This window comes from Dipteris shenzhenensis, chromosome 10 (genome assembly GCF_047967505.1).
Source record: "Dipteris shenzhenensis isolate YYH24624 ecotype China chromosome 10, Dip_SZ_1.0, whole genome shotgun sequence".
NCBI classification, from domain to species: domain Eukaryota; kingdom Viridiplantae; phylum Streptophyta; class Polypodiopsida; order Gleicheniales; family Dipteridaceae; genus Dipteris; species Dipteris shenzhenensis.
Genome location: NC_141605.1, coordinates 1,020,643 through 1,035,924, shown reverse-complemented (window position 1 = coordinate 1,035,924; position 15,282 = coordinate 1,020,643). Strand labels below are relative to the sequence as shown.

The 15,282-nt window shown below is 45.8% G+C and overlaps 1 protein-coding gene across 2 annotated transcripts in view; it reads right to left on the bottom strand.

The window, feature by feature from the left end:
• Positions 1-2,896: 2,896 nt before the first annotated feature.
• Positions 2,897-15,282, bottom strand: part of DPD1 (Polynucleotidyl transferase, ribonuclease H-like superfamily protein) — a 247,130-nt gene continuing 234,744 nt past the window's right edge. For both annotated transcript variants that reach the window (XM_087380227.1, XM_087380228.1), the window contains 2 exons: positions 13,434-14,650; positions 2,897-3,736 (listed from right to left, as the gene is read on the bottom strand). In XM_087380227.1, coding sequence (XP_087236353.1) covers positions 3,548-3,736; positions 13,434-14,650 — 1,406 coding nt within the window. In that variant the 3' untranslated portion in view covers positions 2,897-3,547. The remainder of the gene's footprint in view (positions 3,737-13,433; positions 14,651-15,282) is intronic.

Here is a 15,282-nt window from a genome sequence, read left to right as displayed (position 1 = left end):
GCTCAGGCTCCTAGTACACAACTTCTTATGGGACAATCCCAATGGTACAAGGAACATTAGAGACAGAGTCGCTTGGTAGGTGGTGATCCTGCCCTAGGCAGAGGGAGGACTTGTTCCTAAGATGCAGAGCAGTTGCCTTCTAAGGCAAGTTAGTGGTATGATATCTTGCCCTAGGCTCCAAGCCCTGGAAGCTCTTGCTTCACCGAGGGCTTCTCATGAACACACCTTGCACAAGAGGAGAGTGGCAACAGTCCCATAGGTGGATTTTTTCAGAGGCTCCTTTTACAAGGAAGGGCTCCCCCTTGATGATGAGCCTTCACAGGGTTTGGCAATGGTTGTCTAGTAAACTCATTCAGGCCAGTCCTACATCCCCATATGAGTCTGAGAGGCAGCCACTCATTTGGCATCCGAAGGTCAGGGATTAGGAGGGACTCATGCTTGGATAGTGGATACACATCAGTTGGGCTTAGTGGGATAGCTGCATGGCTAGGTGATCTAGGACTTGGAGTCACCTTCTCGTGGAAGAAGAGTCACACGAGTAGGCACTCTCTCATTGGAGGAGGGCGGGCACCCAGATGGCAGAGATTGATAGGAAATCCTCAAGGCATGATGGGAGAGATTACACACCACATTGGGACCCTATCACTAGTACAAACATTTCAAGGATGGGGATGCCTCTTAGGATCCAAGTTTCGCAACAGTCCCTTGGATCTTACTATTATAGAGTGGGCCTAGGGGCCTCCCCCCGCGAGACTGAGAGGGACCTTGACATTGACAAGGTTTTGGATCTGCTCGAGTGGCAAAGGGTCAGGGTAGTAGGCCGCTTGGGCAAGGATTAGGGGCAAGGACTGGACCATTGATCCAATTCCAGTCTTAGTAGAAAAGAGGGAGAGAGGTGAAACCTTTGGCTGTGATGAGAGGGCCAATTTCTTTGAGAGGTTCACATAGGATCTGGGGAGTGGTTTTGGCCCGTTCGAGTAGGCCTCTCAAGTAGAGTGGAGGAGGTGCCCTTTTCCTCTTACACAACTCGTATAGGGTGGCACCTTCGATTGGAGGTGATAGCCTTGTTCCCTAGAGAGAGCGTCACTAAATGGAAAAGGAGGTTCCCTTGGAGATTATCCCTTGGTTTGGGCACGTCTTTGGACCAACCATAGGCCTCAGAAGATACCATCTTTTTTTGGATGGTGGTGCATGGAGGCTTGCCCATTGTCCCTTAGTTGAAGTAGATGCATTACATGGTAGATGCCATTGTTGCATAGATAAGGATTTGGAGACAACCCCACATTGTCTCTAGAGCTTCCTCGTCACCATTTGGTAGGATATTATTTACACCCTACACGCCATAGGGGACCGCAAGACTTCAAGTTCTAGAGTGACCACCAAGAGGCGGGAGCGTTTTTTCAAGGCTTGGCCTGCAGGTATCTTTTAAATCATTATCATGAGAGGTGTATAGACCTCCACCCTAGCTATTGGCCCCTGTTCCAGAGATTCCCTAAGAATTGACCTGGGTTCTTTGGAAACAAGATGGTTTCTTGAACAACCAATTTGCTTCTCTTTTCCCATGATCAACGCATATCGGGCAAATTTCTATTTTTTTTCTTCAAGCACTAATATAAGTTCTTTTGTCTAGGAAAAAAAAGACCCACCTATTGATAGAAAATATCTCCAAAAAGACTCCATGGTCAATGCAATCAATTAGTAGTGATAATGAGAGGTGAGATGCTCAACCCATAAAAGAAAACAACCAAGGTCTCGGTCTCCTAGCAAGTACAAGAACTCCAACATCGAAAATTGTGCCACCTCATCTGCGGCTACTTTTTTCCCACAATAGTGTGAAGTTGGGTGAGTTTGAGACTTTCTTGTAAGACAAGGATAACACTTCTATGTTTATTACATTGAAAGTCCACAAGACTTAGGCTTAGCCCATAGATCAAGAGCCTCACTTGATATGGACCCTTTCACCTTGAGTGTCAAGATCCATGCGATCCAAAGTTGATCCAAGTACAAGCCATAATGGGACTAGTGTAGGGTGCACACTGACCCTAGAGCTGAACATCACATATTAAAGGAAGATATAGGTATAGTAGTGGGGAATACTTGAGGATCCCTTCCTTGTGGGCACAAGTATATTATGATGGTGAGGTCTTCCGATGAAATGTAAGGATATCATGGATTTATTGCTATCTCTCAGCATGGTGGGAGCTACAGTTGTCATGTCCCTTGTATGTGTCTGGACATGTCAATGTAGAATCCTTATGTTTGGCGACCACCTCCTAGTAAAGCTAGGATAGACTAAACATCCATTGTAAGCTCTCTGGCCCATCTTTGGCTGCTCTCAATCTGTGCAATCCTTGCTCCATCTCCCCTCACCTCCTCTTGCTGATCCACTTGTTGTGGCTCAGCTTAGATTCAAATTCGCAATGAGCAAGCGAGAGCAAAAGCAAGAGTGAGCGAGCGAGCGAGCGAGCGAGACAGAGAGAGAGAGAGAGAGAGAGAGAGAGAGAGAGAAAGAGAGAACATAAAAAGTGGATTACTGAAAACCCAAAAGAGAAGCAAATGCATTTTCGTTACTTTTTTGAGGCACTAATGTACATTGCTATTTTTGGAGTTAATTATATATGCCAAAAAATGATGACGTGCAAGTTGAGAGATTTGGGGTAGGGTAGTACATTACAATCAATTGAAGGATAGTGGGTAATGGCTGGTGGGTAATTAGTTAAATATTAGACAAGTAATTAGGGTAATGCAAATTGTAGATCATTTTAATCAATGCTTTGAACCACCATATCTGAATCTCATCTCTTCTGGGAGTCAAATAATGAATAGTGATGCCATGTTTAGACAACAAAATTTAAACTCAACATGTACATCATTACCAATATCAACTTAAGTTACTTTTTGATTGGATTTGTGAGCTGAAGTTCAAAATACATGTACACATGATGTTTTCCCCACTCCAGGGATCACAACTGAAATGTTGACTTGCAAGCTTGAAGGATGTTTCTATTGCTTCATATGCATCAAACATGCATTTAAAGGCATGATGATTCAAACCTCCCATCTATATGTAAGGTTGTATAGTTTTAAATGCACGTGTCCTGGATATTTAAACTTTAAGCAAGAAACGTGAATTGGAAGGCATTAATATACCTTCTCATCATTTATGTGTTGAAGGTTTGATATAATCCTACCTTGTGGCCAAATCCATCGTCTATAATCATCACCATATTCTGAGATGCTTTTGCATATAGGCAAGCTTCTGCTCTAAACTGTATTCTCCAATATCCAACTTCAAAACAGTGAAGACTGAAAGGGCATTCAAAAATTCTGAAGAGGCACTAAAACCATTATTCTTACATATTCTGGACACCTAGAGGCAAATCACACCTTTGTGAGCCAGAAAACGAATAGTACCTCTGCAAGAAATGCCATACCCCTCCATTTTGTTGGCAGAAGAACTAATGTAGATTTAAGAATGTACAACTGTGCTTAGAGACCATTTGAACTCCAAGCTCAATATGAGATAAAAAATGGATAGGCTATACAATCAATGACGCTTCGCATCTTCTATTGCGATTGTAATCTCAAGTTGTAGAGGCCTTTGCAAAATTTTCAAGAATGCATTCTCCAGAGCAGTGGCATGTTCATATTGTTGAAACTTCTTTATAAATAAAGAAGACGTACTGATACGAACGTGCATACTGTCAACAGATTCATGAATCGATACTAGAGATCCCTGCATACAAAGAATTTTTTAACCATAACCCCCGAAAAAATATTAAACCACACCATAAATACAATACAAAAACATGGTTGCCTGATGTATTCCTGCTAATAAACATCTTACTTCAACAAGAGTGCGTAAGTGCACATGGGCAATGCCTCCTAGAAAGGTTGTAAAGCAAGCGCTTTTGGATGCAAAAGAGAAAGCACATGATGCTTTAAAGGATGTTGGCCTATTAAAAGGCAAATTTTTTTTTTTTTTCAAAAAGAGACTTCGATTAAGTATTAAAGAAAAACCGTTAGAGCAAGCTCCATACGGGAAACATCATGCAATGCACGAAAAGCTCAAGAGCCAAAAAGAAAGGATTGAGGCTGATAGTGCCATCTCAATCCCGGTAGAAACCTCCGAGAAAAAGGGAGAACCCCTCCAAACTCGAAGAAATATAGTCCTTCTAGAAGAGGCTGCCCGTGAAGGGCCCTACATGCTAGCCCATATGGCTATCAAAGTGTGAACCGTGTCAGTCCAAATACCCGTGAACACCTGTAATGGGTGTATTTGGGTGCCATCCAAGGCCTCAGTACATCTGGCTCTCCAAATGTGCCAAGAGGAAATGCTAGCCAAAATCTCCCAAGAGGTGTCCACTGAAACATGAGAAGCTCTGAAGGGAGTAAGTGGTACATCCTGCAGAGAGCAGGGCTCTATCACCTGTCGGCGGACCGAGAGTGCCCAAGAAGAAGGCTCACCCTCATAAAACACCTGGGGCCCGGTAAGAGATAACCATGCGATCGAGCCCTAAGTCATGAAGAAAGGGGAAGTGTGAAAGATGCTGAGTATCCGAGCAACCCCTTTCCAAATAGTCCTCGCCTGACTGTAGTCCCAAAGGCAATGTCGCACTGACTCCTCTGCAGAATGACATCGAGGACAAGTGGGATCAGCCCCGAATCGTGATCTCCACAGGTTCACTGCGATCCCTCCATGAATAGAAAGCCAAAAGAAAAGAGTGATCTTTCTATTTCTGAGGGATTTCCAGAGTCTCGTCCAGAAATTTCTACGCAAATCTGCAGTGATGAAGAAGATTTTCCAATGGGGGGCTCTGGAGGGAATCCAACCCCTACTGTTCAGCTTAAACCTCCTGGCATTACCAACCGTGAAACGAAAGAAGGGAATCCCCCTCTCTCGGTGCCCATGATCTATCCATTCCCACTCTCCTGGGTCCCACTGCAAGCACCTGATAGGTGCACCTCCATATAAGCACAACCTCCAGGATCCCAAGGCCAAGAGCAGAGGGTCGGGGTCTAAGTACCACTGCAAGCGCGCTCCATGGTCCACAAAACCAGCAATCCTGACAGGCTGAAAGGCAACCTCAAGAAGAATGCCATCCTTGGATGTAGAAAGTAAACCTCCATCCCCAACATCAAAGACCAGTGCGTCTTCCTCGAGACCTCGGAGAGCGATCACCTGTAAAGGAACTGATGTCCTCGAAAAAGCCCCCATCCAAGTGGAAGTAATTGGCAGCTCAAGTGTCCATTCCACCGGGATGGCTGCATCTATTTGCTGAATCCTGCGTGCTACCCCTCTGAGGTGACTCACAGACTGCAGTCTCTGATCCTCAGGTAGCTTGATAAAAGATTTCCAAGTGCCTACTGTGTAGGCGGGGCCTCTCTCCCATTTAGACCACTGCATGTAATGGGAAGTGCCCAGTGGTCTGGCATGCTCGTCAAGAATACTATCATTCCAAATGATCAGCTGCCTATCAATCTCTTCGACGGTAGAAGGTGGAATCCTTCGAAGAGTGTTCCTGAAGCTCCCCCAAGCTTTCAGGATGGCAGTCATGAGAGGACAGGCACGAGATCTAAGAGGGGCTGATGTGAAAATCCAGCGAGGGCTGTCCACCCAATCATCTCCCAAGGTTGGTGTGCAAGCCTGAATGAGTCCAAAAAAGAAATCCTTCCAAGGTTCCTGCCCAGGCATGAGTCCCCTCACCACCACCTTACAAAGCAATGCCCTACACTGCAAGTCCGGGTCAATGACATTAAGGCCCCCTTCACATGTAGGGAGAATGATAGTCTCCCAGGCCACCCTTGCTGCAACATCTGCTGTGCCATCAAGTTCACTCCATAAAAAATTCATGACTGGTCTGATGAGCTAAGTGATGCAATTTCTAGACCGGCACCAGCAAGAACACACAAACCAGGAGGTGGCCAAGAGGACCTGGTTCACTACCACAACTATAGATGCAAGGTCGAGTTTGGCAAAGCTCCAGAATAGGAGCTTTTTCCTTATACTTTCTAGTACTGGGACAAACTGCTGTGCTGGAGAGATGTCCAATCCTACCTGGCATCCCAAATACCTAATGGGAACACCCCTCTGAATCCATGAAAAACCAATGTCAACTCCCCAGCCTGGAGTGTCCTCATCACTGATCCAAAAGCCAAAGGATTCATGCCAGTTAATGTGTGCCCCTGCAGCTGAGCAAAAAATATCCAAGGCTGTCCGGAAAGAATCAAGTGACTGCAAGGAGGCCTGAATAAAGATAGCAATGTCATCAGCCAACTCACAGTCAATTAGCTCCTGCTCCTGTCTCAAGGGCAGTCTCAGCCCAAAAAGCTCAGCCTGAGATCTAAGGAAGATACTCATAGCTTCTGCCACAAAAAGAAAGAGGAAGGGGGCTAAAGGGCATCCCTGACGAACTGATCTGGAAATCTGAAACCTGTCACCCCTTACTCCTTCAATCAAAACCTGGCTGTGGGCTGATCTGTAAAGGGAGGCCACCCCTCTGATCCAAGCATCTGAAAATCCAAACCGTAGAAGAGTGCCCTCAAGAAAACCCCAATCTACTCTATCATAGGCTTTCTCGAAGTCCAAGAGTAAAACTGCTAGCCTCTGCCCACTCTGCATAGCCCACTCTGTGGCTTCCCAAAAGGAAAAGATATTATAAAAAATGCTCCTGCCATGCACAAAGCTTGTCTGAGTATCATGGATGAGGTCTGGAAGAAGGGGCTGTAGTCGGATGCTGATCGCCTTGACAAGGATTTTGTAAAGAGTGCCCAAAAGAGTGATGGGTCTCCGATGGGATACAAAATTCCTGTTGCCACCTTTCGGGATAAGGTGAATGAGTCCCTCGGTTAGTGAGTCAGGCATCTCACCCGAGTCCCAAATGCCCTGCAAGGCTGAAGTAATATGATCACCTATCATATCCCCAAAGGCTATAAAAAAAGGAGTAAGACCATCGGAACCAGGGCATTTGTCCTTATGAAGGGCAGAGAGAGCAGTCTTGAATTCTGTGTTGGTAAAGCGTGCATCAAGTGAGCGTAACATCTCTGGGGTGACCAACACAGGTAAACTCTGCCAAACTTCATCTCTAGCCACCTCTCTCGCCTGTGAGTTCACATCTGCGGAAAGAAGGGAGGTATAAAAATCTGTCGCTAAATGCATGACGGTTTCCAGATGGGACTGCAAAACGCCGTCAAATTCAATAAGTTGCCTGACACTCTCTCTACTATGTCTGGGGCCAAGTGTAGAGAAAAAGTGTTTATTGACTCTCCCTCCCATCTGTATCCAAAAGGACTCCCGTGCATGGAAGGCATACTCTGCTCTCTGATCAAGCAAGGTTTGCAAGTGAGCTCTTGCCGCAGCAAGGCGCTCCTGTATCCAAGCATCTGATGGTCGTTCTGCTCCTCCCTCTTAAGGGCTGCCAACTGCCGGCGGATACTGATCTCTCGCCTGAGTACCTCACCTCGCCAAGCACTAGCAACAGAGTGATAGAAGTCGCTGATACTGGCAAGTGCTGTGGCCACATGTGAAGGACTGGCCACCCCCCCTACAAATGAGAAACCCAGATCTCCAACACTGCCTCTGTGAGAGTCTCATCCGTGTATAAGGCCTCTGGGATCTTGATACTGTGAGACCGTCCTCTCAGATGAGGCTCTGAAATGGACAAAATTACCGGAAAATGGTCTGAAGTGGAAACACCGGGTGCAATGAAAACTGTCCCCCCTCTATCAAGAGCCCACTCACCCACATAGAATCTGTCAATCCGAGCATGGATAGGCATCTGCACCCTATGGTTCGACCATGAAAACAAAAGTGACTGAGACTGAACAAGAAATGCATCATCTGACCAAACATCTCTACCACTGAACCTGAACAAGAAGGCATCCCAGGCTGCTCTCTCAAGGGAGTGGATACCACCTTTTCTGCCCCCTTTCTTATCAGAAGGTGCTTCAACCATGTTGAAGTCACCTCCAATAATCCACGAATCCGCAATGTCAGCCCACGAGAGCAACTCTTTCCAAAACAAAACACGGTCCCCTCTGTTGTTCGGAGCATAAAGGTTGAGGAAACCAGCCTTACGTCCATCAGAAGTAAAACCCACTGGGCCTTGGAGGGGGTTATAGTACCGTGTCCAATGACCAGAGGGAGAATAGAGTCTGAAACTGAAATGCATGTACCTCCTCTGGTTCCCAAGGCAGGAAGCCAAAAAGTCCGGCCTGAGAGCAACTTACCTAACTTGGAGCAATCTCTGATATCTAGTTTGTGTTCCTGAAAAAAAAGAATGTCTAGGGAACCACCTGAAACACCTGGATGGAGCTGATTCCTGATCAGCTGTCAGCGACGGCGATGAGGGATGCCGCCCAATCCCTGTATATTCCAACTGGCTACCTCATCGGCGGGAGGAAGTGGGTTGGAATACCTTACCCGACCTAGTGGTAGAAACAGAAGCCTCTACCGGAGCAGACCTCCTGCCATACACACGAGGTTCGAGGGGAGGAAAGTCCACAGGTGAGAGAGAGAAGGATCTCTCAATAGGGATGCCGATAACTGGCTCTCCAAAAGTAGAGGGTACAAAATCATCATCTGGGAGGCTAGAGAGGTTCTCCAAAGCGGAAGAAGAGTTCCGCTGAGCCAGTCCTGGGGAGGGGGTACGAAGGATTCCTATCGAAGTAGGAAGAGAATGTAAAACCCCCTTCCCTCTGTCTAAAGAGGGAGGCACCTGTACTGGATCCTGATCAAAAAGTGGTGCAGACGAGGTGCCAACAACCTGCACTGCTGAGGAAGGTACAGCCTGATCCAAGGGTGGAGTCGAACAAGGATCCTGAACAGTAGTCTCTTCCTGAGGCTCCAAGGGGGTAGCCTCTGAAGAATTGGAGGAGTGAACTAGAGTAGAGGGCCTAGCCGTGACCGGAGCCCATCGTGGGCCAGAGGTGGCGCGGGGTGTCGAAGGGACTCGAGTAGCCCTAGGAGAGGGGGGAGCCCGTGTCCGAGGCCGTGTCTGTGGAGTGGTAGGTCCTGCTCCAGCTCTCTGTTGTAAGCTAGTACGAGCTGGTTGCTTTGTGGGCCTCTTTTTCTTCTTTGGACAATCTTTGGCCAAGTGCCCCGAGGATCTGCAAATCCTGCACTGGTCCTGCCGACCTGCAACCTCAAATCTCTGGCGGAAGAAGGACCCATCGGGTCGCTGTAGCATGATGTGGTCATCTGAAATATTGGGGTCCTGGACAATGACCCTAACCCTAGGTACCCCGTCCATCCTGACCGCCTCAGCAGCCGAAGAGGGCTCGCCAGGGAGAGGGGGGATCTCTGCCACCACACCAAACCTCTCGCCAATAATTGAAAGAAGCCGGTGATAAACTGAGGGAAGACCAGGGAACCTGATGAAAACAGAAACTCCCTGCTTGTCCTCTTCAACTGGGTCAAATCACAGTTGAAAAGGAAACAAAAAGATCCTCCTGTAGCCTAGAAGTAGAAACCCGGCTTGTAGCAGGTCTCTCGTGACGTCCCGGGAATCTAGGCACACCTGAAAGAAACCCCGTCCCAACAAACAAACATCCTTGAGGTAGGGGGCGAGGTCCTGAGGAAGCGCCGACAGCATCCAATCTCTAGCTTGTGACCTTGAGAGGTGTGAGCCATGAATGCGTGCGAAGAGAGTCGTGGAACACTCATGTTCGAAATGCTTTTGCAACTTTTGTAGCTCGTCTTTTGAAAAAGTGACAGTTCTCGCGGCCGGTGTGAGCGGAGACGGATTCACTGAATGGGAACCCATTCGTCAATCGAGGTGTGTTGGACGATTCAAACACAAAAAATAAAAACTCCGTCCGCTTTCCTGAAACCCGGGAGACCCCTATAAGAGAATAGGGGTAATCCAGATGAAGGAGAGGGTGAAGAAGAAGGGAGAGAGAAGAGACAGCAGGGAGGAGGGGAGGATAGGGGAGAGGAGGAGTGGAGGAGAGGGGGAGAAGAGGAGTAGAGGAGAGGGGAAGGAGATGGGAGGAGAAGCAGCAGCAGGCTGCAGCGGGGGGGAAGCAGCAGCAGGTGCGGGGGGGGAGCAGCAGGCTGCAGCGGGGGGGGAGCAGCAGCAGGTGCCGGGGGGGAGCAGCAGCAGGCGCGGGGGGGGGGAGGCTGCAGCGCGGGGGAAGGGGGCAGTGTGGGAGAGAGGGCAGGTAGGAGGGGGCAGCGAGGAGGGAAGGGAGGGGGCAGCGAGGAGGGAGCAGGAGGAGCAGCAGGGAGCCGGGAGAGAGGCAGCAGGGAGCGGGGAGAGGAGCAGCAGCATGGAGGAGGAGCAGCAGGAGGGAAGGGAGGGGGCAGCGAGGAGGGGAGCAGGAGGAGCAGCAGGGAGTGGGGAGAGCAGCAGTGAGCGGGGAGAGCAGCAGGGAGCGAGGAGAGCAGCAGTGAGGAGGGGAGCAGGAGGAGCGGGGAGCAGCAGCAGCTTCATCCCATTGATCAAGACTTACATGAACTTGACTTACATGAACAGGAGTTTTGAAATTTCAGGTTGGACACTCAGTATTTTTTGGGACTTTCATGATCAAAGATCAAGGCAGTTTTTGTAGGATGATCTCCATAAATGGCAATTTGAACTTAATTAACTTCAAAAAAATTACAATTGGAAATTCACAAAAGAGTGTCAATCTTCCACTATAGCACTACCTCTAAGGAGGCAGTGCTAATAAAAGACGAGTGCACAAGTGCAAGTGGGCACTACCTCCTAGTATAGTGGTAAAGCAAGAGCTTTTGAATGCAAAAAAGAAAACAAACGATTTTTAAAAGGGCATTGGGCTAATAAAAGGCAATTTTTGTAGGCTGATCTCCATAAATGACAAATTGAAACATACAACTTTATTAATTTTTTAAAAACTACACGTGGAAATTCACAAAAGAGTTTCAATCCTCCACTAGATCACTCCCTCTAAGGAGGCAGTGCTATTAAAAATATTTCCATGCCTGGAAATTTAAAATTATGGATGCAAAGCAAACCATACCCACCTCTATTTTGAGAGGAACTTAAGGAACATGATGACCACAATGAAAACTTCTTGGAACATCCATTCACACAATCTTTCCGTAGTCTTAAATATGAATAGAAAGGCAAGATATACTCATGGATATTCATATCAATCTGTTAGGGTTGTAGGTCATGTAAAGCAGTGTTTTGTGGCTTTAGGATGGTATCTAGACCCTAACCCATATCACATTCCCTTGGCTTCATGGGGGATTGGACTTGATGGAGATGTCCCCATAAAGTATTTGCAGTGGGATCCCAAGGAGTGGGAATGGATTGATGCAAGGCACCGAGAGAAGAGCCTCCCCTTAGCCTGAGAGGCTGGAGGCCCACCAGAGCTCCTCAATAAGAGGGTTTTCAGATTTCTATTGACTTGCAAAAATCCTTTTGGAAGAGACTCTGGAAATCCTCTAGGAATAGGAAAATCACTCTTTTCTTTTGGCTTTATATTCATGGAGGGATTGCAGTGAACCAAGGTAGGTCTAGGTTCAAGGAACATTCTACTTGTATTAGTTGCCTTTCTGCTCAAAAGACTATTCTAAATTGTGATGGGACTATAGACAATCAATGATCATCTAGAAGGGGAGTGCTACCTTATTGAGAAACTTTATGCCTTATCCTTTCTTCATGACCTAGGACTTGGTAGCTTGGCTTTCTCTTTTAGGACCTCAGATGTTCAATGAGAGACATGATTCTTCTTCGGTGATTTCGGTTCAACGACATTTGCTCAGGTCATGCTCTTTGAATGTCGTTCCTACCTCCCCCACGTGTCTCTGTGGATACTTAACAGGAGATTCTTGCAAGCATATTAGTGTGGCATATTTGGAGATCTAGATGCACCGAGACCTTAGATGATACTGAAGTCCACCGTGCACACACATTGGCCAATATTTGGACAATTACTATACACACCTCGATGGCCATCTAGGGGAGCATGCAGGGGTCTTCATGGGCTAGCTCTACCAGCAGGACAATCTTCCATAAGGAGTGGAGTGGCTCCCGTTTTGTTTGGAATCCTTGCAGGGTTGAGGTGGCACTTTCAGCCTCAACCTTGGATTTTTTCCTAGGTCTCTTACAAGAGCTTGATTCTGCCCTATCATACAGGGTATTCGTTTTTTCATGCCTTGCATGATGCAATCCTCCCATAAGCTTTGCTCTTGGGGTATCTTTCATACTTAATAGAAGTCTGTTCTTTGAAAAGAAAAAGAAGACACAATGGGCAATCAAGCCATCTACTCAAGCACCTCCTAGTACAATCATTGTAAAAGCATGTTGGTGGTAGAGGAAAGATCAGCTTCCTGTAGTTTACCAGCACGAGAATGCAAGTGGTGATCAGCTGTGTGCATTTGGTTTGGAGGCTGATAAAGCAAGTCAATACCATAGAGGGACCGAAGGAGAGGCCACTCCTTACGCACAGCATTTTCCTGTTTCAGGAACATCAAAGCATTGGTGGTGGTAGAGGAGGACATGAGTCGAGCAGGCTAAGACTTAGAAGCATTGGCAACCCCTTCATCTTCCCTGTCACTGAGGGGTTTGCGCAGGAAGAAGAAAGAAGAGAAGCTTAGAACAGAAACAAAGACGTCAATTGACAGAAGGTAGCAATCAACAAATCAAGCTGGCGAGGAGGGTGGCCACAAATGCCCATTTCACAGAAAAGGGAAAAGAATAAAGGGACAGAATCCTGGAATGATCAACCATGCTGGCTTGGGACCCTTTGGATCTTGATAATAGAAAATATAGAGTAGCCCTAGTCAGAGAAGACCTCAGCAAATAAATAGAGAAAATATAGACCCTAGTCAGAGAAGACGTTAGCAAATATATAGAGAAAATATAGAGTAACTATAGCCAAAGAAGACGTTAGAGAAGACTTTGGATCTTGATTATAGAAAATATAGAGTAACTAGTCAAAGAAGAAGCTAGCAACCAAGCATTCGGGATATCAGAAGAGCACTGTACCAAAGGGTATGAAAAGATAAGGGGGGGCAAATGCAAACAAAAGGAAGGTGCTAATTTCGTATTAAATGAAGGTGCCTCTAAGGCAAAAAAAGAAATATTTACAAGGTGCCTCCAAAGGGCCGGAGCCTCCAACAGAAAATAAACAAAAAACTATGGCCAAAGGGACGGGTCGGAGTGGAGGCACTTTGCAACAAGTGTGCATGTGTAAGACATGCTCACAAAGCTGCCAGTTGTACGAACTCATATCTCGTTAAAAAAAAGTTTTTTTGCAAAATAACATTCATTAAATAAGGGCATGGACATTAATTAGTCAACAATAGCATAAATATGTTACCTGTGAAGCTGTAATCCTATTTTTAATGTGTGTGTAACGTTGTTATCTTTTAGTTCAAGCAAGGGCAAAATGGCAACGAGAACACTTGATAAATCAGAAAGAAATCTTACTGCATTCAGTAATAAATCAAAATAGTTACTGACCTTTTGTTTTGCAAGTGCATATGTTGCTGGTTGACTTTGCAAAACTTTACACACCCTCTGCCAAACAGCTTCTAATTCCCTTGAATGGAAGAATTCTGATGCTTGAGGATTTTGCAAAGTTTCTACCTCCTCTACTGAAGCACTTTGCAGACGAAGGTTGGCACTGAACAAGTTTTCTGACAACTCATTGTTTTTTCCCCTCCTGATTCCTGCAAAGTCTAGCTGCTTTAAAGGGTTTGAGGTACGCCATAACTGCTTTTCAGAAGGGCTATTTTTCTCTTCAGTCAATTCCTTTTCCTGACTGAATTCCTTTTCCCGGAGAACATGTTCCATCCAAAAATTTTCATCACCTTTTTCCTCATTAAAAGAAAGCAACTGAGAAGTTCTGCTGCAAACCCATTGTGGCAATCCAGCCATTTCGCCAATGGCCACAGCACATGACTGGATGCAGCACCCTGGTTTCACATTATGATTAAATGATATACCACCATCCTCTGCCACAACGTTCCTGAAACAATAGTTGGCTATGTTGGGAAACTCCTTTTCCAAGTAATGCAGGTTATCGTAATGTGTTGATAACACAGTTCGAGATCTGATATTCTGTGCCAGAAACTCAATCATAGCATTCAACATGGCACACCCCTCTGCAGGGAAAGTATTCATGGCAATCCCATCCAACAACACCAGTGACTGACTTGTGGCATGGTTGAGGATGTTTGCAGACTCCATCAGTTCACGTTTGCAACTACTTAGTCCCGTGCACAGATCACCAACTGAGCCCATATTCATGTAGATAGCATCCGCTATGCCAAGTTTGGCCTCAATTGCAGGAACAAAGCTCCCTATTTGTGCAAGAACTTGGATTAGACCAATTTGTGTTAAATAACAACTCTTCCCACTGGCAGGAGGACCTGTCAAGAGGAGGACATCAGGGCGGGGCCAAAACTTTTCATGCTGAGCATTCTGATGTTTATGACTAAATGCTAGCTCTTCTTCAAATTGCAATTGGTTAGTCTCCTGAAGTGTGTTGGAACCACTCGCCTTGAGGAGAGGTTTCTCCATTTCTGATTGGTAGCCCATATATGTAGAATTTGGAACATAACAAGAGCTTGGTTGAACACAGAGTTCCACCACAGGATGCCTTCCACTCAAAACTGTGATTTCCCTGCTGTCTTCTAAAATGAGTGGCTTGCAATAACCCCTTGAAGCACTCAGCTCTGTCAGAAGACAAGAGAGATTGCACAATTAGAATATGTACAACTGCAAACAAATGTCCTAACAGAATAATATGGAAGAAAAAATCTGGCTGAACAGTTACAATTCTGAAGAAGGCACGAGAACTAAATTATGCAACCGTCATATCAATGCCTTGTTTTAACAGATTAACATGCTGCTAGTAAAATGTAACCGAATTGGTACTGCAACAAAGGGAAGAAAAAATCCTCCAACTATTATTTAGTAGTTATAACAGTTATTATGTTGCTCCCTGCAAAATAGGTGATGTGATTGTCTCTTCCAGGTCCAAAGAACAATCGACTCTTAAAATGACTTGACATTTATGACGAGTGTTACAGCCTCCGTAAAACATTCTGCAGACTCTTTTACTAAAGATAAATGAAACATATATGAGAAAAGTGGCGAGTCATGTGAGGAAACGTAGCTTATTAGGTGACATAACATCTGATAATTGACCTTTCTCTTACCCTTGCTATTTTATTTTCCTGTTGACATAGTGTTACAAAGTCACTCAAGCAGTCAGATTCCAATTTTAAAAGATAAAATAATTGGGGAAATAATAAACATAAGATCAAATGAATATAATTGGATCCATAACCATAAACAATCAAGA